The following is a 24,395-nucleotide window of genomic DNA, read 5'->3' as shown; positions in this document are numbered from 1 at the left end:
AACCCAAGTCACTTGTCCTGTCTCTCTCACCCTCCCTGGGCTCTCCCAGTGGCCCCCTCTGTCTCATGCAAACAGCAGATGCCAAAGGAATCCAAGAATAAAGTCCTTTATTGTCTTCCGAGCTGTGGTGATAGGGCTGGGGACTCCAGGAGACTCAGGTGGAACTTCCCTGGACCCGGTTGTAGAGGAAGATGGCGCCTTTGGCTGAGGGGCAGAGCTCAGCCCACATCTCAGTCTCCTGCAACCTCTGCATACTCTGTGGGGAGAGACAGTGAGACCCAGACATCTCAGCGTCAGGTTTCCTGTGGGAGCTGTGCCCACAGTTCTGAGCCTCAGAACCTCATGTTAAGGGGGCTGAGCAGGTCCCTGGCACTCTCCCTTGGGCTGAAGGCAACCCCGTGAGGACTTGTGGCTCTGGAGAGAAGCTCTGAGATCTGGGAGCCCCGTCCGACCCAGGCCTGGGAGACAGACGTGCATGACCAGGCCTCTGCAAGCCCCAACCCAGATGCTTATCCAAATGACACACTTTGCCACCTCGAACCTGTTTCTCCACAAAGATGATTCCTGTGGATTCGTGGGCCTCAGGTCCCCCACTCATGTAGTGTCTCCTCACTTGCTCAGAAGTCAGGCTGCACCTGGACAGGATGTGAGAGTGGCCTGGTGAGTGCTTAGCCCCTGGAGGGGCCCTGTAGAGCACCAGCTCCCTCAGCCATGCCCCTCAACCACCCACCTACTCCAGGACCCAGGATTCTGTCCCCCAGAGATCACTCACTGGACGTAGAACTCAGCACTGGCACGGCCGGCACTGGTCTCATTGCAGGCGATGCCCAACAGCAGCGGCTGACTCAGGGTGAGTGGCGGCACATTCACCTGGGGCCAGGGATACCACCTGTCAGAGCCCAATTCCCACGTCCCCGCCCCCTCAATGAAGAATAGCATGTTACCCTAGTACAGCGTTTTACAGTTTGTAGTTCAAGTGCCGAGAGTCACAGAAAGTCAGATCTTGGGCACGTTCATTTCATGTGGGAAAACTAGAACTGGAGAGATGGAACAGTTTGCCCTGAGTCACCCAAGGGAAGTTGATTTAGTAACTGGGACTCCTATTTACCCCTCTTTTCAACAAACCTGGTGGGGAAGTAGGCAAGACATTTATCATTATCCCCACTGTAGGGAGGAAAACCCTGAGGCACACAGAGGCAAGGGTTAGAATTCCACTTCAAGTGTGCCTAGCTGCAAAGCCAAGCTCTTTGCTCAATGATGGATGCCTAGGACTTCCGTGACAGTCCAGCAGTTAGGAGGAGTCCCGTACTCTCACTGTCAAAGCCCTGGGTTCAATCCCTGGTCAGGAAACTAAGATCCCACAAGCCGTGTGCCAGTCTGGACCTATGGAATTCTGGCTTGTTCTACCTCCTCCCTCCTTGCCCACTACTCTGTTCTGCCTGCCCCTCACTCACCTCATCACAGATCTCCTGGAGGACACTGGAGAAGAGCTCGTGCACCACCAGCTCCCCAGGGAGGTCCTTGTGCAGGGGGCTGTCACCTGGGCACAGGGCCTGTGAGAGGTCAAGCTCAGTCTCTGCTCCCCTCTTTCCGCCCTACTTCCCCCCCCCCCACACGCACTGGCCCTGAGGGCCACTTCCTCTGACCCCAGCCCTCTTTTTCCAGATGGGCAACTACTGGTTCAGCTAGGTTCTCCATCCCCACCCCCACCCCCAGTTCCCTAGCTTCCCATGGGTCTGGGACAGGATTCAGCGGAGAGGCTGAGAGGCTACCCCTAAGAAGAGACTTTGGAGAAGCACCAGGCCAACTCCCCTTTTAAGAGATGAGGAAGACAAAGCTGAGCTTTGTGGGTCTTTGTGCCTCTGCGCCCAGCCTGGCATCTCACCTGAGGCTCAGGATGCCCACCGGGCACGTCCACCAGCCCAGGTGCCTCAGCCACCTGGCCAGAGCGGCGCAGGAAGACAAGGAAGTCGTCAGCAGTGGCCAGTGCAGCGCCCACGCCCAGGGGGTCCGCCAGATAGGCTTGCTTGTCACCCCAGTCGGTGGCCCCCTGCTGTCGCAGCCAGGCAGCTGAGCTGGCCCAGTTGGTCCCCAGGAAGTCTTGATAGGAAGTAAGGCCCAGGCGCAGGAGCAGCTGTGGCCCTGGCAAGCCAGTGGGTGCCAGTGTGGCGGAGTGCAGGCGGAACTTGGGGGCATTAAAGAGCCAGGGCTGGGCCTGAAGCCGGCTCTCCCAGATGGCGATGATGGCCTTGTCTCCTCCTGGCAGTGGGCGACGATCATAGGCTGGGCTCAGCTCTGCCCGAACCTGCTTCTCAGGCAGCCCCCCGGGGGGGCACTGCAGCAGCAGGGACACCTCAGGGTCCATGGTCTGGAGAGGGCAGTTCTGGGGACGACACAGCCAAGCCTGTCACCTCGGGGGACCCACAGCCTCCCTTGGGCGCGGCAGCTGGCCCCCTCTGTCACAGACTTCCTGAGGGTACCCACCCCCCCGCAGCCCTTCTACATCCCCCTGACCACTCCCTAGGCAGTAAAATGTCTTATCATCCCAGCAAGAGCTCCTAGGCTCCTGCTACCAGATATCCCTTAGACTCCCCGGCATCCCTACAACCCAGAGGTCCTGGGTCCTGTCTCTCCCCAGTGCCCCTGTCTCCCCAAACCAGAGGTCTTGCCTCCCCCAGTGCCCCTGTCTCCGCAAACCAAAGGTCCTGGCTCCAACCCTAGACATGCCGGGACCCCTCCCACCATCCGGAAGCTCCGGCCTCCAGCAGGCACTCACAGGCCCACTCTCCCGCAGGCTCCGCCCCTTTCCTCGGAGCGGAAATGCCTGCCCCCTTCTTTCTCGGCTTCTCATTGGCCGGTCCCGGCGCTCAGGGCCCCGCCGGATCAGCTGCCCGGCACCCGGAGTCGGTGAGTCTTCCTGTCTGTCCCTGTTCCGTCTGTCTGGCCGGTCCAAACAATTCCGCACTTTAGCCTGGATGGCGGCCGCGCCTCCCGAGGCGCGCCTTGCGGAGCAGACCAACGAGCCTGGGTCAGGGGGGTTCAGCTTCCCTGGGACCCGTGGCTGACATAGTGTGACCTTGGGCAAGTCTTGCCTGCTGTGCCTCAGTTTCCCTATCGGCTCCAGGGAGTTGGGGGTGGGAAGTGAATTTAGTGATCTGAATATCCCCCTCCCAGCTCTCAAATCCTGAGGCTCTGTGACACCGGGCAGCATGGGGAGATGGGAGGGTCCTTAACAGTCTCCCATGTCACTGCTCCCCACAGGTCTTGGCCATGAACTCCTCTGGAGGAAGGAGGCGGGAAACAGCTGGGCCCAAGGGTAGAAGGGCTCACAGACCCCCCCGGGACCAGGTGCTCCCCTCTCCACCCTCACCCCTGCTCCCAATGTGGGAGGGCGGGGAGGGCAGCTCTGAGCCCTGCTCCCTGGGAAATGCTGATGGCATGGGAGCAGGAGCTGCTGGGTCATACTGTTCCCAGGAGCACAGGGACTGCTGTCCCTCTGGTCTCCTTCTGCGGTAGGTCACTCAGATTTCAGGGTGAGCAGCTGGGCAGGCAGGGTCACCACTGGGACTAAGGGTCAGCTCTGGGCTCTTTCAGGACCGAGATGTCCAGCTGTCCAAGGCTCTGTCCTACGCCCTGCGCCACGGGGCCCTGAAGCTGGGCCTTCCCATGGGGGCCGGTAAGTGAGCATCTTAGGGGCTGGGCCCAGGAGTGCTTGGAACCCAGGGAGTAGAGTGAGCCAGTCGGTAATCGCCTTCCCCCATGGCTCCTACCACAGTCCTGTGGGGACAGCACAGAAGGTACATCCCTGCCATGTAAGGGAAGGCTGAGGCCCAGAGCCCAGGATCATGTCCAGGGCGGACTGGGAGAGGAGCCTGTGTCTGGCCAGGCCTGGTGATACCTCCAGCCCAGTGGCCCAATAAACACTTACGCCAAGATTGGGCACTAGGGGTGTTGGGGCAACTGATGTTTATTAAGTGTCCACTCTGGGCTGGGTTCTGTCCTCAAAAGGGTCCCTTGATCTTTGTGACCCTCTGTGAGACTGGGGGTCCTGTCTCTTCATGAGACAGAGCCTATTTCATGTAAGGTGAGGGACTGAGGCCCAGAAAGGGGGGACTGTCTAAAGGTCACATGGGCTCTGGTCTTGCGGTCTGAGGCTCCCCCTGTGAACTCTGGCGCGGGCCAGAGCAAGGTCATTTCCTTACCACCCTGCCTCCCCACAGATGGTTTCGTGCCCCTGGACGCCCTCCTGCAGCTGCCCCAGTTCCGCAGCTTCTCAGCTGAAGATGTTCAACGTGTGGTGGACACCAATGTGAAGCAGCGCTTTGCCCTGCAGCCAGGGGACCCCAGCACCGGCCCCCTCATCCGGGCCAATCAGGGTCACTCCCTGCAGGTGGGTCATAAGGGGACAAGTGGCAGAGCCACGTGAGAGCCCTGCCTGTGCGGGGAGGGTCACTGCCGCCCTTCCCCCCGCATCCATCCCAGGTGCCTGAGTTGGAGCTGGAGCCCCTGGAGACCCCGCAGGCCCTGCCCCTGATGCTCGTCCATGGCACGTTCCGGCAGCACTGGCCGTCCATCCTGCTCAAGGGCCTATCCTGCCGAGGAAGGACACACATCCACCTGGCCCCAGGACTGCCTGGGGACCCTGGTGTCATCAGTGGTCAGTGCCCCTCTCCCAAGCTACTCCTACGCAATCTGTCCTTCCAGGTCCCCCTCTGAGGGTCATAGCCTCTTGTTCAGGGCCAGCCCATACTTGCATGCAGGAACAAATCCCCTCCCCACCCCTTGAAATGAGCCCAGGATCCCAGCCCGCCCAGGTTTGATAACTACAGTCCAGACGCCCCAGGCCCCAGCTCCAATTGTCCACTCAGGCATGCGGCCAAATTGTGAAGTGGCTGTGTTCATCAATGGGCCCCTGGCCCTGGCAGGTGAGTCTGCACACAGGAGGGACCACCCCAGGCCTTCTGAGAGGGCTTGAATCACAGGTCTGGCTCTGTCAGCAGATGGAATCCCCTTCTTTCGCTCTACCAATGGGGTGATCCTGACTCCAGGGAATGCTGATGGCGTCCTGCCTCCCAAGTATTTCAAGGAGGCCCTGCAGCTGCGCCCTACCCGTAAGAACCACTACCCCAGCCAGCCCTGTTCTTTGTGCCCGAAGCCTGTGCCCTCTGCCCTCACCTCTTTCCCAGCTTGCAACCTCAGACTGACTTAGTTCTCCTTTCTCTAACCAACTCTCCTCTCTATCTCAGGAAAGCCCCTCTCTTTGGCTGGCAATGAAGAGAAAGAGCATCAGAGAGACTCCAAGCATAGCTCCAGAGGAAGAGGGATGACCCAACAATAAAATATTTATTTTTTAAAAAATGTAAAAAGATAAAAAAGAAACTGATTTGAAACTACGAGTCATCATCCCGTGGCTGCAGCCAGTCTTCCTCGTGTGCTCAGGGACTTCAGCTGGGTCAGAGGTGTTGGTCCTGGCCACTCAGACAAGGGAAGGGCGGGTGCTGTGCAAATGAGGGCCTACCCTCCCGGAGGATGGCAGGGTCTGACCCAGCCAGGACCCTGGTCTACACAGAGCCAGTGACAGTGAGTGAATGGGTCCAGCTCGGTCGTTGCATGTCTGGACAGTGTGTGGACGGTGAGTCCCAGCGGGTGTGGACTTAGGAGTGGTCATGGCAGGTGGTGAGCGGGCGGGGGCAGTGAGACAGGCTTCAGAAGGCCTCGTGGCCTCCGGTGAGCTGCAGGAAGAGGTCCTCGTCCAGCTCCTCCCCCCGGGCCCTCTCCCGAGTGGACAGGAAGATGTAGCCCCCGATGTACTCATGCACAATGCGGCAGCTGGCGGACACGCAGCTAAAAGCCACGTTGATGTGCTCGTCAAACTCGATGGCCACCTGTGGGGCGGGCGGTCAGAGGGCTGGTGCCTTGCCCCTGGCTGGGTCCGGCCCAGTCCCAGGTCCCTCCCCCACCTTCACTCCAGGCCCACCTGCCGGATGTCCCAGTTGACGTTCCACTGGCGCATGTTGCTGAAGCGCCAGGTCTTAACCACGTCACCCACAGACAAGTCGATGCGGATCAGTCGGTTGTTGGCGATGCCCAGGATCTCGTCTTTCCTGCTGCCCTTGAACCTGGTGCCCAAGTGCAAAGTGTGAGGGGGGGACCTCCACCCCCACTCTGCATGGCCCCGGAGCCCACCCAGAGAGCTGGGTGTGGCACTCAGGAGCAAGCTGGCAAGTTAGTCCCTTAGTTTCTCTGGGTCTCAAATTCCTCATGTGGAAAATGGGGCTTCACTGATGTAATCCCTATGATAGCATTTAGCAGCGTCAGCCAAATAGTCCATGCCTTTCAATAGGAACATTTTTTTTTTTTTTAGCATCATCCTCAGCTTGTTCCTATCTACAGGCTCGGAAAGTGGGCAGTCAAAGGGGGTGCTCCCTTCACAGCAGCCACCCAACCTTGTCCTATAGACCAGCTGCCCAAGGACCAGGGAGAACGGTGTGTGGCAGGGCTGGGATGGGTGCAGGGGGCCACCGGCTCTCTCGGCCTGATCGCTCTCTAGTGTGTGCTGCACAGGTGCAGGATGGAGGGAGTGCACACGGGCTGCCCTCAGTAAGGTCTCCGAGGACAGGAAGGAAGGCTTCACACGCTGCCCCCAGGCAGCAGGGGAGGGCTGTGCCTAATTGAGCAGGCTGGGGTGGGGCTCCTACCTGACCACAACATAAGAGATGCCGAAGTCGGGGAGGGACTGCCAGGCCTGGATGAAACGCAGCTGGGCCTCAGACAGCGAGAGTTGGGCCACGTTCTGGTGGGCTTCCAGGATCCGTGGAGTGAGCTGCAGGACCAAGCTGGTGAGGGGCTGCCAAGGTCCCTGAGACCCCCAGCCTGTCCCCATCAAGGAGACAGGATGTGGAGCCTGCGGTAGGGACAGTGCCCAGCGTGGGGCCACTGGAGTGCACCCTGTCTGCATTCAGCCGCGTGAGCTGAGCCAGGCCCTGTGGAGGACGGGGCGGCTGGACTGTGACCCCTCCCAGAGGGTTACACCCAGTCCCAGGACCCGGGAGGGAGAATGAGCGAGTGAGCGCGTGCATTTCCAGGGGAAGGCTCTGTGGAGATCCAGGGGCCGAGGTTGGCCAGGTAAACCCTCTGGTCAGTCCCACCACCCACTCTCCCTGGCACCTGCTTGGCCTTGAACTTTCTCTGGAAGCGTGGGGCCACAAGGCCATAAGGGTTGAGGCCCTCGGCGGAGGCATCGGGACCCTGGGGATGGTTGCCGGAGCCCCCGCCGCCGCCGCCTGTCCGCTGTAGGCTGAGGAAGGCCAGGATGGCCTGGACCTCGCTGGAGTAGCTGCTGTCCGCCATGGTGCGGCCCTTGGAGGCCAGTCGGCAGCCAGCCATCCAGCGGGCATACTGCTGCTCCTGGGGTGGGAGGGGCGGGGAGAGAGGTGAGGGCCCTGGTCTGGCCCCGCCCCTTGCCCCTGGCCTGGCCCCGCCCCGTGCCCCTGGCCTGGCCCCGCCCAGCGCCCATTTAGCTCCAGCCTCCAGGGGTCCTGGACCCGGCCCTTCACGCACATCCTGGCACCGCAGGTAGATCTCACTCATGCCCTCAGGGGAGGGCACCAGGAGTTTGATGCAGAACTTCTGGCCTGAGACGTTGACATCAGGGACCACTTCACAGCCTGGAGGAAGAAGGGATGGGCTAGGGGGCTGGGGAGAGGAGCCCTGGTGCGAGGGCCCTGGGTGAAAGCCAGCCCTGCACAGCAGCCTCGGGTCAGAGGGCATCTTCCGGCCCTTAGTTGGAGACAGGTGAGAGCATTCACCTGGCCAGTCCCAGGTGGGTCAGGTGAGGCCCCTGCACGCCCCTGGCCCGGCCCTGCCCTTGTCCTGCAGACCGCCATCACTCACCCTTGAGGTTGAGCTGCTGGATGGGTTCCCCGGGGGCCTCGTCCTGGCTCTTGTAGTAGGACAGGGTGGTCTCCTTGAACACCACCCAGTGCTGGCGGTACCCCTTCAGAGTCAGTTTCCGGGGCCTGAGGGTGTGGCAGGAGGTTCAGGACAGGCCACCTCCCTCCCCCCCATCCTCTCTCCGCACTGGGCCCCCCTCCAGCAGGGCTGCCAAGGCTGGATCCAGACCCACCGGAAGATCCGGAGATGGTCCTTGAGTTCTGGGATGGTGGTGAGGCTGTCCTGGGGAGAAGAGGAGTCAGGGGGGGCGCCCAGCCCCTGCGCTCAACCCTGACCCCAGCCCCTGACTGGAGCCGCTCCTCACCAGCATGTCCGTGGGCGCCGACCCCTCCAGCTTCACCTCCAGGTTGCTCAGGGCTAAATCCAGGTCGTCCAGCCCTGAGTCTGTGCCCGCTGGTTCGTCCACCTCCCCGCTCTGGGACAGCTTGTTGATGTGGTACTGGAGGGGGCACATGGCCAGGGATGGCTAAGCCGGCAGCCCATTTGCCCAAAAGGGCTTCCCCGGATACAGGGTTCCCCCTGGAAGACCCTGCCCTAGGCCTGGCCTGCACCCAGCCCCTGGGGGCCCCCGGCCTGCCCAGCACCTGTAGGGCTGCAAACACCATCATCTCCTCCTCGGTGCAGTCAATCTCTTCCAGCAGCAGGTCCCACCGAGCCTGCTCATACAACTGGGTCAGCCGCACTGGGTCTGTCTGGAGGGAGGGGGGGGCTGGGTTGGTTGGGTGACATCTGTCCTGAGCACCCCATGCACCCAGCTCCCCGCAAGCCTCCGGCCTCAGCCCGACCTGTGCTGTGCAAGCTCATGGAGTGGTTCCACATGGGCAGCAGACCCCAACCGCAGCCTGCCAACCCCATCTGCCCAGGCAGGCGGTGGTTTCTTCCCTCTAAACCTTTCTGTGCAGATATCGACTATTTGTCTACTGTGTGCCCTGCATGAAGGGACAAGGCAGGGGCTGAGTAAATCTCTCAATAAATAAGTGATTCAAAGCGATAAAGGAAGTAACTTCCAAAACAGGGGCTCACTCGTGGACTCAGGCAAGAAGCCCACGAGTTTGATGGTGATGAGAAAGAATGGAACTAGGGTGTGGGGGTGGGGAGGGCTGCTACTCCCCAGAGGGAAGCATTCCGGGAAGGCTTCCCTGGGGAGGGGGCTTGCTGTGCTGACACCTGGGAATGACAAGGAACCACTGACGAGAAGAGTGGTAGGAAGAACATTCCAGAGAGAAGGAGCAGGGAGCTCAAAGGGGCAACTCCAGTTACCCATAGAAGTAAGACTAAGCCCACACTTCCTCTGAAACCCACCAGCATCAATAGCAAAGCCATAACAGGGATAAAGGCAAAAGAACTAAGAAGAGAGAGGGGACTAAAGCAGGTTGAGAGATACTAACAAAATTTTGGAAGATGAAAAGCAGAAACGTGGACAAGGACTGAGTTGCAGAGAAGGAGAGCTGGGTTCTCACACTCTTTTCCCTCTCTTGTTCTAAGGCAAAGGCACTAATGAGCTTGGAAAAATCAGAAAGCAAACAGCAAAAAGAACTAAGATCTGAACAAAGGCATCCCAGTTCATGTCGTAGACAGGCTCAGGTCTGGGAGGTGAAGGTGTTAGTCACTCAGTGTCCTATTCTTTGCAACCCCATGGACTATAGCCCGCCAGACGCCTCTGTCCATGGAATTCTCCAGGCAAGCATACTGGAGTGGGTTGCCACGCCCTTCTCCAGGGGATCTTCCCGACCCAAGGATTGAACCCTCGTCTCCTACATTGCAGGTGGATTCTTTACTGTCTGAGCCACCAGGGAAGCCTTTCTGCGAGGCGAGGGTGGGCTCAAATGAGGACCATAGAAAGCCTGTAAATGGAACAGTTCCTCCCTACTCCCTGCAGCCGAGTGACTCCCTGCTCCCAGCTGGCACCTGGTAGAAACCAGAGATTTACTCTCTCAAGATGCTGAGCCAGTGCATCTGGCACTCATGGCACAGCTGGGTGGGAGTACGTTGTACTGAAAACAGCTGAATGAAGAGAAAGTTGGCATTTTGAAAGATGAGACACCCTCAGCCCTTCTCCATTTGCCATCAAAGACATTGGCAATGAGCCTTCTATTCCCCAGTCAAGAGATCAGAGCTTTCACTGCTGGGAAGCCAAAGAGAAACCCCCCACAATGAGGGGGCATTCCTGCCCCATTTTCGCCAGGAGACCCTCCCAAATGCCAAGCCCTGTTCATCCACTCGGGTTTCTAATTGGCTTCTTAGAGCCTTACTAAGTATGAAAGGGCAGGCAGGGATTATCCACATTTATCAAAAACTGCTGGCATGAACTACAGTCAGGGGGAAAAAGAACTTGGAGGAAATAAAGACAATGTAGACAGCAGAAAAACACTTCAAACACTAGTTGAAATCCTTACAGAGACAAAATTCTGCACTCCTAAAACAAGAACAGGAAGCTATTTTGAAAAGGAATGTAATCACAAAGTTATAGTAATTAAGACAACATGGTATTGACAGAGACAAATTGATCAATGGAATCAAAGAGAGTTAGAGAGAGGGACTTTGCTGGTGGTCCAGTGGCTGAAACCCTGTGCTCCCAGTGCCGGGGGCCCAGGTTCCATCCCTGGTCGGGAGCTAGATCCCACATGCTGCAACTAAGAGTTAACATGCTGCAAATAAAGATCTCGCATGATGCAGTGAAGATCAAAGGTCCTGCATGCTGCAAACTAAGACCCGGCACTCCCAAATAATTTTTAAAAAATATTTAAAAAGAGAGTCAGAGAGAGACTCATGTATGTTCACCTTGGAACAAGGGAAATCTTGCCATCACTGGGGAAAGGATGTTCTTTTCAATAAATGGACCTGGGTCAATTGGATACCCATATGGTAAAAAAAAAAAAAATTTTTTTTAATGAAAAAAAAAGTAAAGTATTTGTATCTCTGCCTCTTACCACATACAAATATCAGTTCCAGTTGAGTTGCAGATCTGAATATCGAAGTGAAAACAGTAAAACCTTTAGAGAAAAATAGGACTACATCTGTGCAATTTTAGAATAAAAGATTTCTTAAACAGGATGTAAAAATATATTAATCATAAAACAAAACTATGACTCAGATTATATTAAAATTAGGAGCTCGTGTTCCTCAAAATAAACTACTAAGAGAATGAAAAGGCAAAGTATTCTGTGCTTTGTGAAAATATATTCACAATATATTTATCTGTCAAAGTACTCTGCACAGAATATATGAAGAACTCCTACAAAGCTGTACGAAAAAGATAAGTACCTCAGTGTAGAAACTGGTAAAACATTGGACAGAAACTTCACAAAAGAGGATATCCAAAGGGCTAACAGTCACGTGAAAAAGTTCTCAACTTGACTAGTCATCAGGGAAACGTACATTAAAGCCACACAGAAACGCAAATCAGTGTTTGCCTGGGTGTGGAAGAAGGAATGACTGCAAATGGGCACTAGAGAGCTTTCTGGGGTGATGGAAATGTTCTAAAATTGGATCGTGGTGATGGTGGCATAGCTGTATCTTACTAAAAATAAACTGCTTACAGTGGGTGGTTTGTATGGTATAGAAGTTATATCTCAGTAAAACTGCTTGAATAAACAAACAAAATACCATATGAGATACTATTACACACCCACCTGAATAGCTAAGATGGGAAAGGCAGGAAATATCAGGTACTGGTGAATGTGTGAAACAGTTGAAACTCTCATCACTGCTGGTAGGGGTGTACGGGGGTGTAGTTATCTACTACAGCTAAACCAGTGTCTGCCCCATAACCCCTGTGGCTCAGATGGTAAAGAACTGGCCTGCAATGCAAGGGACCCAGGTTCACTCCCTGGGTTGGGAAGATCCCCTGGAGAAGGAAATGGCTACCCTCTCCAGTATTCTTGCCTGGAGAATCCCATGGACATAGGAGCCTGGTGGGCTACACTTCATGGCTTCACAAAGAATAGGACACACTTTCATTTTTCAAACTAGTGCGTGCCCTACAACCCAGCAATTCCACCTCTTGGTGTATACCTTACAGATAATATGGTATATGTTCACCAAAAGACATATGCTGGAATGTTCATAGTGTTTCTATTCATAATAGCCCAATCTAAACATTGTACAATGCCCATCAACAGTAGAATGGAGGACTTGCCTGGTGTACTGGATAAGAGACCTCCTGCCAATGCAGGGGACACGAATTCAATCCCTGGTCTGGGAAGATTTCATATGTCAGGGAGCAACTAAACTCATGCACCGCAACTACTGAGCCCACGCTCTAGAGCCCACAAGCCTGCACACAGCCGTGAAGAGCTGGTGCAGCCAAAAATTAGTAATAACAAAACAATAGAATGGAGAATTAAAATCAATTGTGGTATACTGACAGCCTGAAATAGTACACACCAATAAGAAATATGCTACCCTATATGCCACATGGATGAATCATACAAGCATAATGCTGAGTGAAAAAAAATACACAAAAAGAGTATATAGAATGTGTGACTTCCTTTATGTAAATTTCAAATATGGGCAAAACTAATCTATGGTGTTACCAGTAACAGTAATGGTTCCCCCTGCGGGAGATACTGCGTGGCTTCTGAATGCTGGTAGAGTTCTATTGCTTGATGTGTTGGTGACATTTGTGAGTATTTCTAAATGTATATTACACTAAAAAATAAAATAAAAGAACACTAAAAAGGGACAGTCAGAAAATAAGAGCTCTTACAATTTAAAAAGACAGTTGCAGAAATTATAAAGTCAATAGATTATTTGGAAGATCAGTCAAGGAACTTTCCAGAAAGTAGAACAAAAAGACAAAAAACATGAAAAAGGAAAAAAAAAAGATAAATACCCAATTTTTTCTTGTAAAAATAAATCCAGGAGGTGTAATATCTACCAAGTTCCAGGAGGAAAAAAAAAAACAGAAAAGTGGAAGGCAGTGAATTATTAAAGAGATTGTATAGACCATATTTCCAGAACTCAAGGACCCAGGCTTCTGGTCTGAAAGGGCTCAGCAAGTATGTGGGACAATCAAAGAAGAAAGATTCATATGAGGACATACTATTGAGAGATTTTTTTAAACATCAAGAAATAAGGAAAAGATTCTTTTGTGTCTTGTTTTGGCTGCGCTGTGTGGCTTGCAAGATCTCAGTTTCCTGATGTGGAATTGAACCCAGGTTATGGCAGTGAAATTGCTGAATCCCAACCACTAGACCACCAGGCAACTCCCAAGAATATTCTTAAGTTTCTGGGGCCTCTCCTACTCCTCCAGGAAAAATTGCAAGGGTCACATATGGAAGGGTTGAAAATGAAATGGAGTTAGATTCTTCAACAGAAACACTAGAAACTCGAGGACAATGGGAGGTTGCTTCAAAATTTGGCAGGAAAATGTTTCAAACCAAGAATTATGCAAACTTTCATGTGAGGGCAGACCAGTGACCTTTTCAAACACACAGGATTTCAAACCACTTAGGGAAAGCTATTACCATGTTGCCATTTTAGGGGAAGTCATTGAAATATATGCTCCATTGAAATGAGGGAGTCAGGGATCAAGAAGTCAACTATAGGAATTACCAGGAAATACTGAAGGGAAGTTCCAGGACAACAGTCAACCAGTGGGTCTAGATTGCCACCATTCCACGGTTCTCACCAAGATATAACACTGATTGATATCCTAAAGTAACCAATCATTTTGAAAGGGGCATTGTGCTCCAGCTGCAGTGTTGGGGGGACTGGGTTATGCAACATCCCACCTCATCACTCTGAAGAGCTCCCACGGCAGGCCACAGATTCACGGAGAGTGTCCAGAGAGCCTTTTGGCGTCTCACTTCTAATTGTGCACAGATAGGCAATTAACAGATGGTAAAGAATCTGCCTGCAATGCGGGAAACCTGGGTTGGGAAGATCCCCTGGAGGAGGGCATGGAAACCCACTCCAGCATTCTTGCCTGGAGAACCTCCACACACAGAGGATCCTGGTGACAGTCTATGGGGCTGCAAAAAGTCGGACACGACTGAGCAACTAAGCACAGCACAGACAATTAACAGAAAATAAATAAACCAAGAAAGGAAGTATAGTCACTCTGTGGCTTAGCTCAGAACACTATTTATATGTGTTACCATTTACAACTGCGCGCATGTTGTTTTAACCAAAAACTACAACACAGCTCAGTTGGGAAGATGCAAAAGAGGTGTATGTTGTAGGGGAAGGAGGGAGGAAATAAGACAGCTAAATTTTCATCTTTCATACGAAGTGAATAGATAATGCATGGAGTGAAGAAAAAATCAAGGGAATAGACATATCTAAGCTTGTCATATAGAGGTAAACACTAGAATAAAAAGCTAAAGACTTAAAACCTACAGTCTCTAGGGATCAGAAATCTGGGATAAGGAGAGGTAGAAAGGAAGTGTTTTTCTGTTGTTGTTATTACTATTGGGACTATTCAACTCCTTAAGCTGTTACTTTGATTAAAAATAAAATTTCAGGGATTTTCCTGGTGGTGCAGTACTGCATGGGGCACGGATTTGATCCCTGCTCAGGGAACGAAGAGCCCCCATACCACAGGTGCGGCAAAAACAAACACTTAATTTACAAAACAAAGAAAACAGGAAAACCAAATGAATTTTAGATAGTGGATAACACAACCTTGAACAGCAACCACTAATCGCTATGAAACAAGTGAATGAATGGTGAGATTTCCCCAGCTTGCTGCCTGGAGCAAGTGTGAATGCTGCAGGCAAGAGGAGGACCCCAGATGGAGCCCAGCATATTCCCCAAGGTGAGAGGTGAGCAGGTGCAGCTGAGAATTTGGCGAGTCCAAGGCAGCTAGAGTTCACAGGGCAGAGTGCTGCAGAGCAGAGAACTGCACAGAGAGAAAGTTCTACATGGAATCAGCAGAGGGCCCCTTTCGAGTCTTTAGCTGATTAATGAGTGTGCATGTGTGTGTAAGGAAACAAGCCAAGGCTGATGGAAGAAAACACTGAAAGACACACGTGGACATTTGCCAGAGCTCACACCAGGGTGGGAAGAGTTCGTATTCCCAACAGAGATTAGAGAAACCTCATCATATGTATATAACATCAGAAGACTCAGGAGGCTCTTGCCTCAGTAATAGGGTAAACTTTTGTCCGGTCTAATTAATAACTGCCTTTGCCTTTGTGCATGCGCAGTTGTGTCCGACTCTTTGTGACCCCATGGACTACAGTCCACCAGGTTCCCCTGTCCATGGAATTTTCCAGGCAAGAATACTAGAGTGGGTTGCCATTTCCTACTCCAGGGGATCTTCCTGACCCAGGGTTGGAACCTACATCTCTCGCGTCTCCTACATTGGGAGGCAGATTCTTTACCAATTGGCCACCTGGGAAGTCCCAATTAATTATCACAAATTACAATTATTAATGTTCAAAGCAAACCTTAGAAGGATCAAACTGTTTCCAAGTGTCTTAACTTTATCCCCAAATAAGATTTTAAAGTATTTTAAAAATCCAGCATGTAAGAGTATAAGATTTGTAGTGTCTGGTATCAAATTAAAAATTATCAGGCATGAAAAGCAGAAAAACACAACTCATAATTAGGAGATAGTCAATAGAAGTAGATCCAGAAATGACATAGATAATAGAATTAGTAGACAAAAACACTAAAAAGTTTTAATTTTTTTGGCCTTGCTGCATGCACAATCTTACTTCCCCACCCAGGGATGGTTTAGTCTTAACCACTGGACTGCTAGGGAAGTTCCTAAAATGTTATTTTAAATATATCTTGTATATTCAAGAAGATAGAGGAAAGCATGAGCATGTTAAGGAGAGATGGAAAATGTTAAAAAGGTCAAAACTGAACTTCTAGGCAGGGTATTAATGACAGATTAGACAAGGGAGAAGAAAAGATTCGTAAACTTGAAGATAGAGCAATAGAACTATCCAAAATGAAACATAGGAAAATAAGACTGGGGGAAATAAAAAACTGAACAGAGCATCTGTGAACTGTGGGACGATTTTCTGTGTCTAATAGTCACGTCATCAGACTCCCATAAAATGGAGGAGCAGAAAAGATACATGAAGAAACAAAGGTTAAAGATTTTCCAAATTTGATGAAACCTACGAACTCGGATTCCAGAGGCTCAGTGGACCCCAAGCATGAGAAACCTGAAGCAAACCAAGGCGCATGATCGTCAAATTGTTTAAAGCCAGTGGTAAAGAGAAAACCATAAAAGCAGTCAGAAAAAGACACATTACCTACAAAGGAGCAAGCCACAAGACTGTGGGGCAGTATTTTTAAGGAAAAAAAACACATTGACCGAGAACGCTACATCAAAGAATAGTATTTTTCAAAATCAAAGGCAAAATAATGACTTACAGAGACGAACAAAAACTGAAAGAATCCATCACCAGTAGATCAGCTTGAAAAGAAATGTGAAAGGAAGTCCTTCAGGTAGACAGAAAATGATACCAGCTGGAAATCCGAATCTACACACTGGGATAAAGAGCGTAGGAAATGGTGTGTGTGCAGGCAGAGAGAAAAGACTGCTTTTTATATTTAAAAATGGATCTGCCGGACAACTGATTGCTGCCTTGTGTCTTGACTATATCAGGTCAAGGTCCTGATCGTGATGGTGGTTGGGGTACCCAGTTCCAGGGGCCTTGGATCTCATGTATTAGTTCTTTTTTTTGTTTGTTTTTTTGTTTTTTAATGATTTTATTTATGGTTGTGCACGGTCTTCATGCTGCGTGGGCTTTTCTCTAGCTGTGGCTCCTCTTGCTGCAGAGCATGGGCTCTGGTACCCACAGACCTCATTTCTGCGGATCCCGGGCTCGAGAGCCCCGGCCCAGTGGCTGTGATGCATGGGCTCAGCTGCTCTGCCACGTGTGGTCTTCCCAGACCAGGGGTGGAACTCGCGTCCCCTGCTTTGGCAGGGGGGCGATTCTTTACCACTGAGCCACCAGGAAAGCCCTCAGGCGTATTTTAGACTAGTTTTCCACGCTCCTATCTGGTGAGAGAGGCCTGGGAGCCGGGAGTCCTCAGCCACAGTGCTAGCTCTGCCATCAAAAGCTCTGGGGCCTCTAGCAAGCGCCTGCCCCTCCCTCAGTGTCTGACTCTTTGCCCACCAGGTTCCTCTGTCCATGGGATTTCCCAGGCAAGATAACTGGAGTGGGTTGCCATTTCCTTCTCCATCATGTATTAGTTCTTATAATTGTCCGTGAGTCTACAGTTACCTCAAAACCAAAAGTTTAATAAAAAATAATGGACTGGTTATTAAAGTTTAAATAATTACAATGGGACTTCCCTCGTGGCACAGTGGATAAGAATCTGCTTGTTGATGCTAGAGACACGGGTTTGCTCCCTGGTCCAGAAAGATTCTACATGGTGCAACTAAGCTTGAGCACCACAACTACTGAGCCTGGGAGCCGCAAGAGGAGTGTAAGTGCAGGGTCTTTGCCATGAGTCCGTGGTAGGAGGAAGCGCTGGGCAGACAGGGAATCAAGAGTTTTGTTTCAAACAGAAGTTGAGATGCCTGTTAGGTGCCAGAGCAGAGATGGCCAGTTGGACATGAGAGTCTAGGGCTTGGACATGAGAGTCTAGAGCTCAAGGAGGAAGGTCTGGGCTGGAGGTGGTAAAACTGAGAGCTTCAAGAGCACAGAGATGATCCTTAAACCCAGGAGGCTGGAGCTTCCTGGGAGAGAGGGTGGAGAGAGGAGGCTGGAGAGGGAGCCCTGGAGCTCGCAATTCCCAGAGGCTGTAGAGACAGAAGGAAGGGCAGAGAGGGGCAGGGCAGCTGCAGACCCCCGAGCAGTGTGTGGGGATCCTAAGCAGTCAAGTAAGAAGTGGACTGGGGCACTTCCCTGGCGGTCCAGTGGTTAAGACGCCATGCTTCCACTGCAGGGGCCACAAGCTCCATCGGGGAACTAAGATCCCTCATGCCCTCCGCGCGGTACAGCCCAAAACAAAACAGCATGGAGGGCTTGGTCACCTCAACAGGACGGGGAAGGAAGACTCCAGGATGGAGTTGGCTGAGGAGAGAGAGGGCATCAAGGAGTACCCACTGGAAAGGCTTCTGGGGAGCAAAGACACTGCACCCGGGTTCTGTGGACAACGATGCTTACAAGCTTGGCAAGGAAGTGGGGACAGAGAAGCGGGGCTTTTGAGCCCGGATGCATGGAGCCTGTTTGTTGCCATGCGGACGGCAGGCAGGGAGGGAGCTGTACACACAGGCGTCCGCCTGCAAAGCTTCACCCCTCACCTGCCCTGGTTCCTGCCGGTCCCAGTGCCGCTGCCTCCAGAAAGCCTTCCCTGAGCCCAGGTGTCCCAGGCGTCTTTCACCTGAGCAGGCTTCCCAGCACCTACCACAGTCTACACTGAGCTGCCTCTCCCTGACAACCCTTGAGGAACAGGCCTTGGCATCCACGGGGGCCCAGCACCATGTTGGTGGAGCTACCCAACGGGGGTGTGGACCCACAAACGGACAGCTGGGCAGACTCCCACAAGTGTCTAACCTTCGCGGAGCCCAGACCTTCGACACGAGATCCTCCGTGTCCCACAACCCAGCCTCCCTTCTCCCTGACCCTGCCCACCTTGGGATCCAGGTCGAAGAAGCTGTAGTACTTGAAGCGCAGCCAGAGCGTGTCCCCGGCCTTGATGCCCTGCTGCATGAGGCACCGCGATGAATCCAGCCACCTGGACCAGAGCACAGGCCGGGGGTCAGGGCCGAGCCAGGGGCAGCGGGGCGGTGGAGGGGGCCGGGCTGGCTCGGGGGCAAGCACACACATACAGGAAAGGGGGCCTGGGGACGAGACCGAGCAGGCCACGGGGGAGGGGGTGGGTTCTGGGAGCAGGACACATGGCATGGGGCGCCAGGGCTCCTGCAGACCCGGCGGGCTGCGCACCTGCTGTGGAGCTGGGTCTTGTCCAAGAGGGAGCTGGGCCGAGGCAGGCGCTGCAGCAGGAGGGGGTCCGGCGGGGGCTGCGGCCGGCTCAGCATGTGGTAGCAGGCCTCCGTCTGGGCACTGTCTGAGAAGTGGGCTGGCATCCCCCGGAACGACGCAGGGGCCACGCCTGGAGTGCGGGTGGGGGTCAGCCAGGCCCGGTACCCCTCACCCACCCAGACCTCTCCCAGGCGCCCCCCGGCGGCATCTCTGGGCTGCCGCAGCCTGCACTCACCCCCGACCAGGACGACCTTGGTCAGGTCATACACCTCCTCCTCCGGCTCCTTTTCTTTCTTCTTCTTCTTCTCCTTCTCAGGAGCCCGGAGCAGAGACATCTCCTCAGGGTGCCGGATACCTGAGGGGAGCCGAGGCCTCAAGGGGAGGCCAGGGTCCTGCCCTGTGACCTCCTGCCCCACCCATGGGCAGTTTGGGGCAGGTCCCAGCCCCCCAAGCTGGAGGGGGAACAACAGCTCGGCAAGGACGAGGTGACAGTGGCTGGGCCTGGCAAGGGAGAGGACCTTCCCCCTGGCTGGACCCTGGCAGGGGCAGCATGGGGGCCACTCGGGGACTCACTGAGGAGCCGGCAGATGGCCACCATGGCCTGGAAGAGGGGCTGGGAGAAGCTGGCGCGGAGGCGCAGGGCACGGCGGTTGGGCAGCCGCAGGATGACGGGCCGGTGCTGGGGCCCGAAGAAGAGGCGGGCGTCGGCCAGGATCCCGTATTTGTCCAGCGTCCAGTGGGTCTGCAGCAGCCACTGCCTTTTCTGTTCCCACCAAATGGCGTGGTCTGACCAGTCCTGCTTGCGTTCTGCGGGGCCGCAGGCAAGGGCGACCATGTCAGCCTAGGTGGGCCCTGCCCTGAGTGCTGAGCACGAGCCTGGGATCCAGAGGTGCTGAACACCCAATCCCCGGCCCAGGCCAGGAGCAGGGCCAGGCTGGGGGCCCAGGACTGAGGTCGTGGCATGACGGCTGTTTGCTGGCTAACCTGCTTGTCCCCTGGGCTCAGCTGCCACGGAGCGGAGTCACTTCCCGGGGGAGCCCCCAACCCAGAACCCAGTGCCCCCGCCTCTCACACTCCAGGGCACTGGGCTTCCCCATGCAGCACCTCCTGTGTCCTCTTGCAAGTCCCGACTTCATGGCTTCTCTCAGGCATTTCTGGGAGCTCGGGAGGCAGAGGCGACAGCAGGGCCTGGGGATTATGCCGAGCACACAGCAGCAGGCGCCCCGTAAAGAGCTAGTGGTTTCTAGTTCTGTGACCTTGGCCAAGACCTGAGCCTCCCTGGGCCTCAGTTTTCTAGTTCCTGAGATGTGAGCAGCCATGGACACCGAGCAGGGCCTGCTGCCCTGCGGCGAGTGGAATGTGTCTGTGACACAGGCACGTGGCTGCGCCAGTACAGAGCGTGGGCTTTCGGATAGAGATGCGAGCGCCTCGAGGTCTCACGCGGCCAGTGACAGAAGATGCGCACGCCCCTCTTAATCCTCCCCCCAGGAGCCTGAACCGGTGCCAGGTGAGACAGAGGAAGCGCTGTGTCCCCTAGTGTCAGAGCCCTTCCTGGGGAGTGGTCCTGTCCCCTGCCCAATTCCACCTCCTTCCAGCCTTCTCCTGCCCAGAAGCCCCTCCGCTGTGCCTTCATGGTTCTTGGTTTTGTGGCACACACTCCCGTCTCCTTGTGGCCCTCTGCCCTTGTTCTCTCTCACCGGCCTCTCTCCAGGCCAGCCCCTGCCCGTCCCCATTGGTTCAGGAAGAGGACCCTCTTCTCCCTCCTTGGTCATGCCTTTTCCCAGGGTGAGGGGGAGCCAGTCTCATCTAGTCTATGTCTTCACCTTTCTGCTGTGAGCCCCAGGCCAGAAACCAACTGGCTAAGGGGCACATCCATTGGCTTCGATCATTCCAGAAAACTTTGTTTGCCTGCCTATGTGCCCGGCTCTGGGACTATGAATGCAACAATCCTGAGTCCCAGCCCCCCAGGGGCTCCTCTTAACCTTGCTCTGCCTGACTCTGTGGGGGCTTCCCAGGTGGCACTAGTGGTAAAGAATCCACCTGTAGTTCAGGAGACATAAAGAGACACAGGTTCAATCCCTGGGTCTGCCCCTGGAAGAGGAAACGGCAACCACTCCAGTATTCTTGCCTGGAGAATCCCTTGGACAATGGAATCTGGCAGGCTACAGTCCATGGGGTTGCAGAGTTGGACACGACTTAGTGGACAGAGGCTCCCCCTCCCCTCATCAGCTCCCCGAAGATCCTGGGGACAGGGTGACAACGGCCCTCCCGCTAGGCTGCTTCCCTTTGCCTTCAGCCGCATTTCATCCAGGCAGTCCCGCCTCCACACTCCGTCCTTACTGCCTGCAGCCCGCCCTGTTGGGAGGGGCCTGCCTTAGCCCGATAGCCTCCGCTGGGAACCCTTCCTGTGGCTCTCCACCTCCAGGATGGAGTCCCAAACACCGGACAGAAGAGCAGGCCCCCAGCCTTGTTCCTTGTCACACTCCGGAGTCCTCCCTGGCCTAGAGCCCCCAGACTTCACCCTGTTCAGAACTCGCCCTGTGCCCCAGTGTCTCGCCTAGCTCCTCCCTGTTTGCGGCCCCCCTCTCGGGATTCATGGGCTTCCCTTGTGGCTCAGCTGGTAAGAATCCGCCTGCAATGTGGGAGACCTGGGTTTGATCCCTGGGTTGGGAAGATCCCCTGGAGAAAGGAAAGGCTTCCCACTCCAGTATTCTGGCCTGGAGAATTCCATGGACTGTATAGTCCATGGGGTCGCAGAGTCGGACACAACTGAGAGACTTTCACTTCACTTCACTCGGGATTCATATTGTCCTGGGCTGGGTGCGACCTCCACGCTGACTTCCCCTGTGTAGCAGCCCACCCTGGCCCTGAGCCGGCCCCTAAATGTTGGGTCTCACCTGCCCAGCTGGGCTCCAGGCCCCAGGTTGGCACTGCTGGATTGGCTGGGCATCAGTGACTCTGATGCCCTAAGGAAAGAGTGGGAGTTGGTGGAGTGGGGACAGTATTTGCTGGGTGGGGGACAGGAGAAGCTGGAGGGACTTGACCCTGGGGGCCCAGCAGCCTGGGGAGGAGTGGCAACCACTCCAGTATTCTTGCCCGGAGAATCCCTTGGACAGAGGAACCTGGCAGGCTACAGTCCATGGGGTTGCAAATAATTGGACGCGACTTAGCACGCACGCAGGCCTGACTCTGGACCCAACAAGGAGCACGCAGGCTCCTTGTTGAGGCCTCTTGCTTTGCTGTGGACCGTCCCCCGGGGCCAGCTGGGCCTTCTCTTGGGGCACCTGGTCTTCACCCTCTCTGCCTTGCTTGGCCAGGCCTGCCTGAGTCTTGTCACCCAGTCTCCTGAGGGACCCTCTGCTCCCCACTTCTGCTTTCACAACCTCCTGGGGCCCTGCCTTCTGGAGGCTCCCCTCACTACCTCAGCCTTGTGGCCGGGCTGTCTGGGGGGGCCCCACGCTCTCCACAAGCCACTGACCTCCTTCTGGGCTGCACGTGGCGGGGCGGGGGCTGGATGGGCCTGAGACAGCCCGCCCCCGCCCCACACCCGCAGGGGCCCAGGTTGTGGGCTGGATGGGCCTATCGTGGGCCTGCCTTCGGGCTCTGGCTATCAGAGCCAGCCCGCCACCCTCCCAGGAAGGGGCAGCCCCCACCCCAGCGGGGAGAGGCGATGAGAAGCCCCCTGCTCCCCTCCAGGGTTGACACCACAGGAGGCTCTGCTGTAACTTCCTGTGGGGGCAGGGCCGTCCCACCCAGGCTGGGGCCTGTCACCAGCATGCTGAGGGCTTCCGCCCGGGGACAGGGCGTTGGACCAGGTCCCCAAGTCACCAGGAGCCCCCTCTGGCCTCCCCTTGACCCCCAGAATGGGACCTCAGCCTCAGCCCAGGCAAGGCCTCTCCTGACGCAGAGGCCCGTGGCCGGGTCTGGTCCTTGGGGGTCTTAGCAGAACCAGCTGGCATGGAGGAAGGGCGGACGACAGTGGGAGGGAGGGGAAGTTGAGTTGGGGAAATGTCTTTTTTGGAACAAAATGATTAAGCTGGTGCCTGAGTCACTGTGACTCCATTATCGAGGGCCGCGCAGCAGGGCCGGCCCGGAAGCCCTGGGGGACCCGGTGGGCGGTGGGGGTCGTGGGCACTCACTGATCTCCTCCACAATCTTCAGGAGCACCCCACCGATGTGTGACTCCCCCGTGACGCGGAGGGTGAGCGACTCAGCCTCCGGGTCCTCCTCTCCTATAAACACTCGCAGCTCCCAGGACGAGTCGATGTAGTCCCCGGTGGCTGTCTTCATGCCCGCCATGGCTGCGGCGGCGCTGAGGAGAGGGTGGGAAGGAGGCGAGTGGGCAGCTGGGAGGTGGCCTGTGGTGCCCGGGACAGGCAAGGGGCCAGAGGGCAAGCCCGCAGGCCAGAGTGCCGCGGCAGCAGCAAGACCCGGGGAGGTGGGTTGTCCCAGGTGAGAAACTCGGACCCCTCTCTCCATCACAATGGTTGAGCTTCGCAAGGGCCCCTCGAGACCACATTGCCCAGCCCTCTCCCTTTGTGCAGACGGGAAGACGAGGCCCCTAAGAGTAGGAAGGGGCTCCCCCTACACCCCCCAGCTCAGTGCCAGAGCTGGGCCCAACGTCCACCTGCTTGCCCAGCCGACAGCCCAGCCCAAGCCTGCCCTGGCAGCTGCCCACCCTAGAAATGGTGAACCCAGGTCAGAAAACAGTCCCCATCAGGCCCAAAGCTCAGAACCACCACCCCAAAGCTGCTGATGCCTCTCAAGGGCCGTGGAAAGTCTAGGTTGCCGCACGGAGAGAGGCGTTCTGGGCAGAGAGGGCTGCCAGAGGGCGAGGGCGAGGAGGGTCCTGGGGCCTCCAGCTGCCCACCGGCTTACCTTGCCTGCGAGGGGCTGGGGCTGCAGGTGTGTTGGGGGGGTCGGCACGTCAGCCACTCCTGGCCACGGCCCACACACCTGCAGACCGCTGCGTGCTTCCTCCCCCTCTGCTTTCTCTTTGGAGTTTCCTTCAGAGGGCAACCCTCCCTGGCTTATCACCAGCAGGGCGGGCTTGGCCCCTCCCCAGGGCGGGCGGGCGGGCAGGCGCTGGGTGCAGGAAGCAACTGCCAACACAGCCCTGCCTCTGCTTCCAGTAAGCACAGGAAGCAAGTGGGGCTTGTGGACCCAACACCCCACAAAGGGTCCCCTCATTTGGAGGAAACTCAGTTCAAACTAGAAAAGCCACCAGCTCGGGTTCCCTTGTAGGAAGCCATCTTCCCTCTCTGGCCTGTCATGAGGTGGGGTCTTCCAGCTGCCAAAAGCAAGAGCGGTGGCATTGTAAGGATGAGATCTGGGTTATTTAGGGACCTGGCAGGTCAGGCCAGAGGTTCCCCAGGTGGTGCCGCAGCAAAGAATCTACCTGCAGTGCAAGAGATGTGGGTTCAATCCCTGGGTTGGGAAGTTCCCCTGGACAAGGAAATGGCAACGCACTCCAGGATTCTTGCCTGGAAAATTCATGGAGAGAGCCGGGGGGGCCACAGTCCATGGGGGTCACAGAGTCGGATA

General features: G+C 55.2%; 3 protein-coding genes across 14 annotated transcripts; 1 reads left to right on the top strand and 2 right to left on the bottom strand.

The window, feature by feature from the left end:
- Nucleotides 1-90: 90 nt before the first annotated feature.
- NUDT22 (nudix hydrolase 22) lies at nt 91-2,860 on the bottom strand. 5 transcript variants are annotated; one of them, XM_061406775.1, is made up of 6 exons: nt 2,777-2,860; nt 1,886-2,383; nt 1,455-1,553; nt 773-870; nt 542-635; nt 91-256 (listed from the first exon to the last, which is right to left on the bottom strand). In XM_061406775.1, the coding sequence occupies exons 1-6, from the start codon at nt 2,849-2,851 to the stop codon at nt 155-157; spliced, it is 966 nt and encodes a 321-aa protein (XP_061262759.1). In that variant the 5' UTR covers nt 2,852-2,860; the 3' UTR covers nt 91-154. The 5 variants fall into 5 exon arrangements, with proteins under 5 accessions (XP_061262759.1, XP_061262762.1, XP_061262761.1 ...); XM_061406778.1 differs by having other exon boundaries at nt 2,743-2,802; XM_061406777.1 differs by lacking the exon at nt 2,777-2,860 and adding an exon at nt 2,717-2,774.
- TRPT1 (tRNA phosphotransferase 1) lies at nt 2,821-5,403 on the top strand. 8 transcript variants are annotated; one of them, XM_061406790.1, is made up of 8 exons: nt 2,821-2,907; nt 3,262-3,348; nt 3,595-3,676; nt 4,221-4,390; nt 4,483-4,657; nt 4,869-4,925; nt 5,001-5,111; nt 5,247-5,403. In XM_061406790.1, exons 1-8 carry the CDS (start codon nt 2,821-2,823, stop codon nt 5,336-5,338), a joined length of 861 nt encoding a protein of 286 aa, XP_061262774.1. In that variant the 3' UTR covers nt 5,339-5,403. The 8 variants fall into 8 exon arrangements, with proteins under 8 accessions (XP_061262774.1, XP_061262773.1, XP_061262778.1 ...); XM_061406789.1 differs by having other exon boundaries at nt 4,998-5,111; XM_061406795.1 differs by lacking the exon at nt 2,821-2,907 and adding an exon at nt 2,938-3,028 and having other exon boundaries at nt 4,998-5,111.
- Nucleotides 5,309-23,880, bottom strand: FERMT3 (FERM domain containing kindlin 3). Its single transcript, XM_061406773.1, has 15 exons — nt 23,730-23,880; nt 22,991-23,163; nt 19,425-19,658; nt 19,087-19,206; nt 18,813-18,981; nt 18,501-18,603; nt 8,538-8,645; nt 8,258-8,392; nt 8,126-8,175; nt 7,894-8,018; nt 7,561-7,667; nt 7,168-7,407; nt 6,699-6,823; nt 5,978-6,119; nt 5,309-5,885 (listed from the first exon to the last, which is right to left on the bottom strand). The coding sequence occupies exons 2-15, from the start codon at nt 23,148-23,150 to the stop codon at nt 5,706-5,708; spliced, it is 1,998 nt and encodes a 665-aa protein (XP_061262757.1). The 5' UTR covers nt 23,151-23,163; nt 23,730-23,880; the 3' UTR covers nt 5,309-5,705.
- Between the last annotated feature and the right edge of the window lie 515 nt (nt 23,881-24,395).

The sequence above is a fragment of the Bos javanicus genome, chromosome 29 (assembly GCF_032452875.1).
Source record: "Bos javanicus breed banteng chromosome 29, ARS-OSU_banteng_1.0, whole genome shotgun sequence".
NCBI classification, from domain to species: Eukaryota; Metazoa; Chordata; class Mammalia; order Artiodactyla; family Bovidae; genus Bos; species Bos javanicus.
Note: the sequence above shows the minus strand (reverse complement) of the source record. Positions and strands in the feature narration are given on the sequence as shown.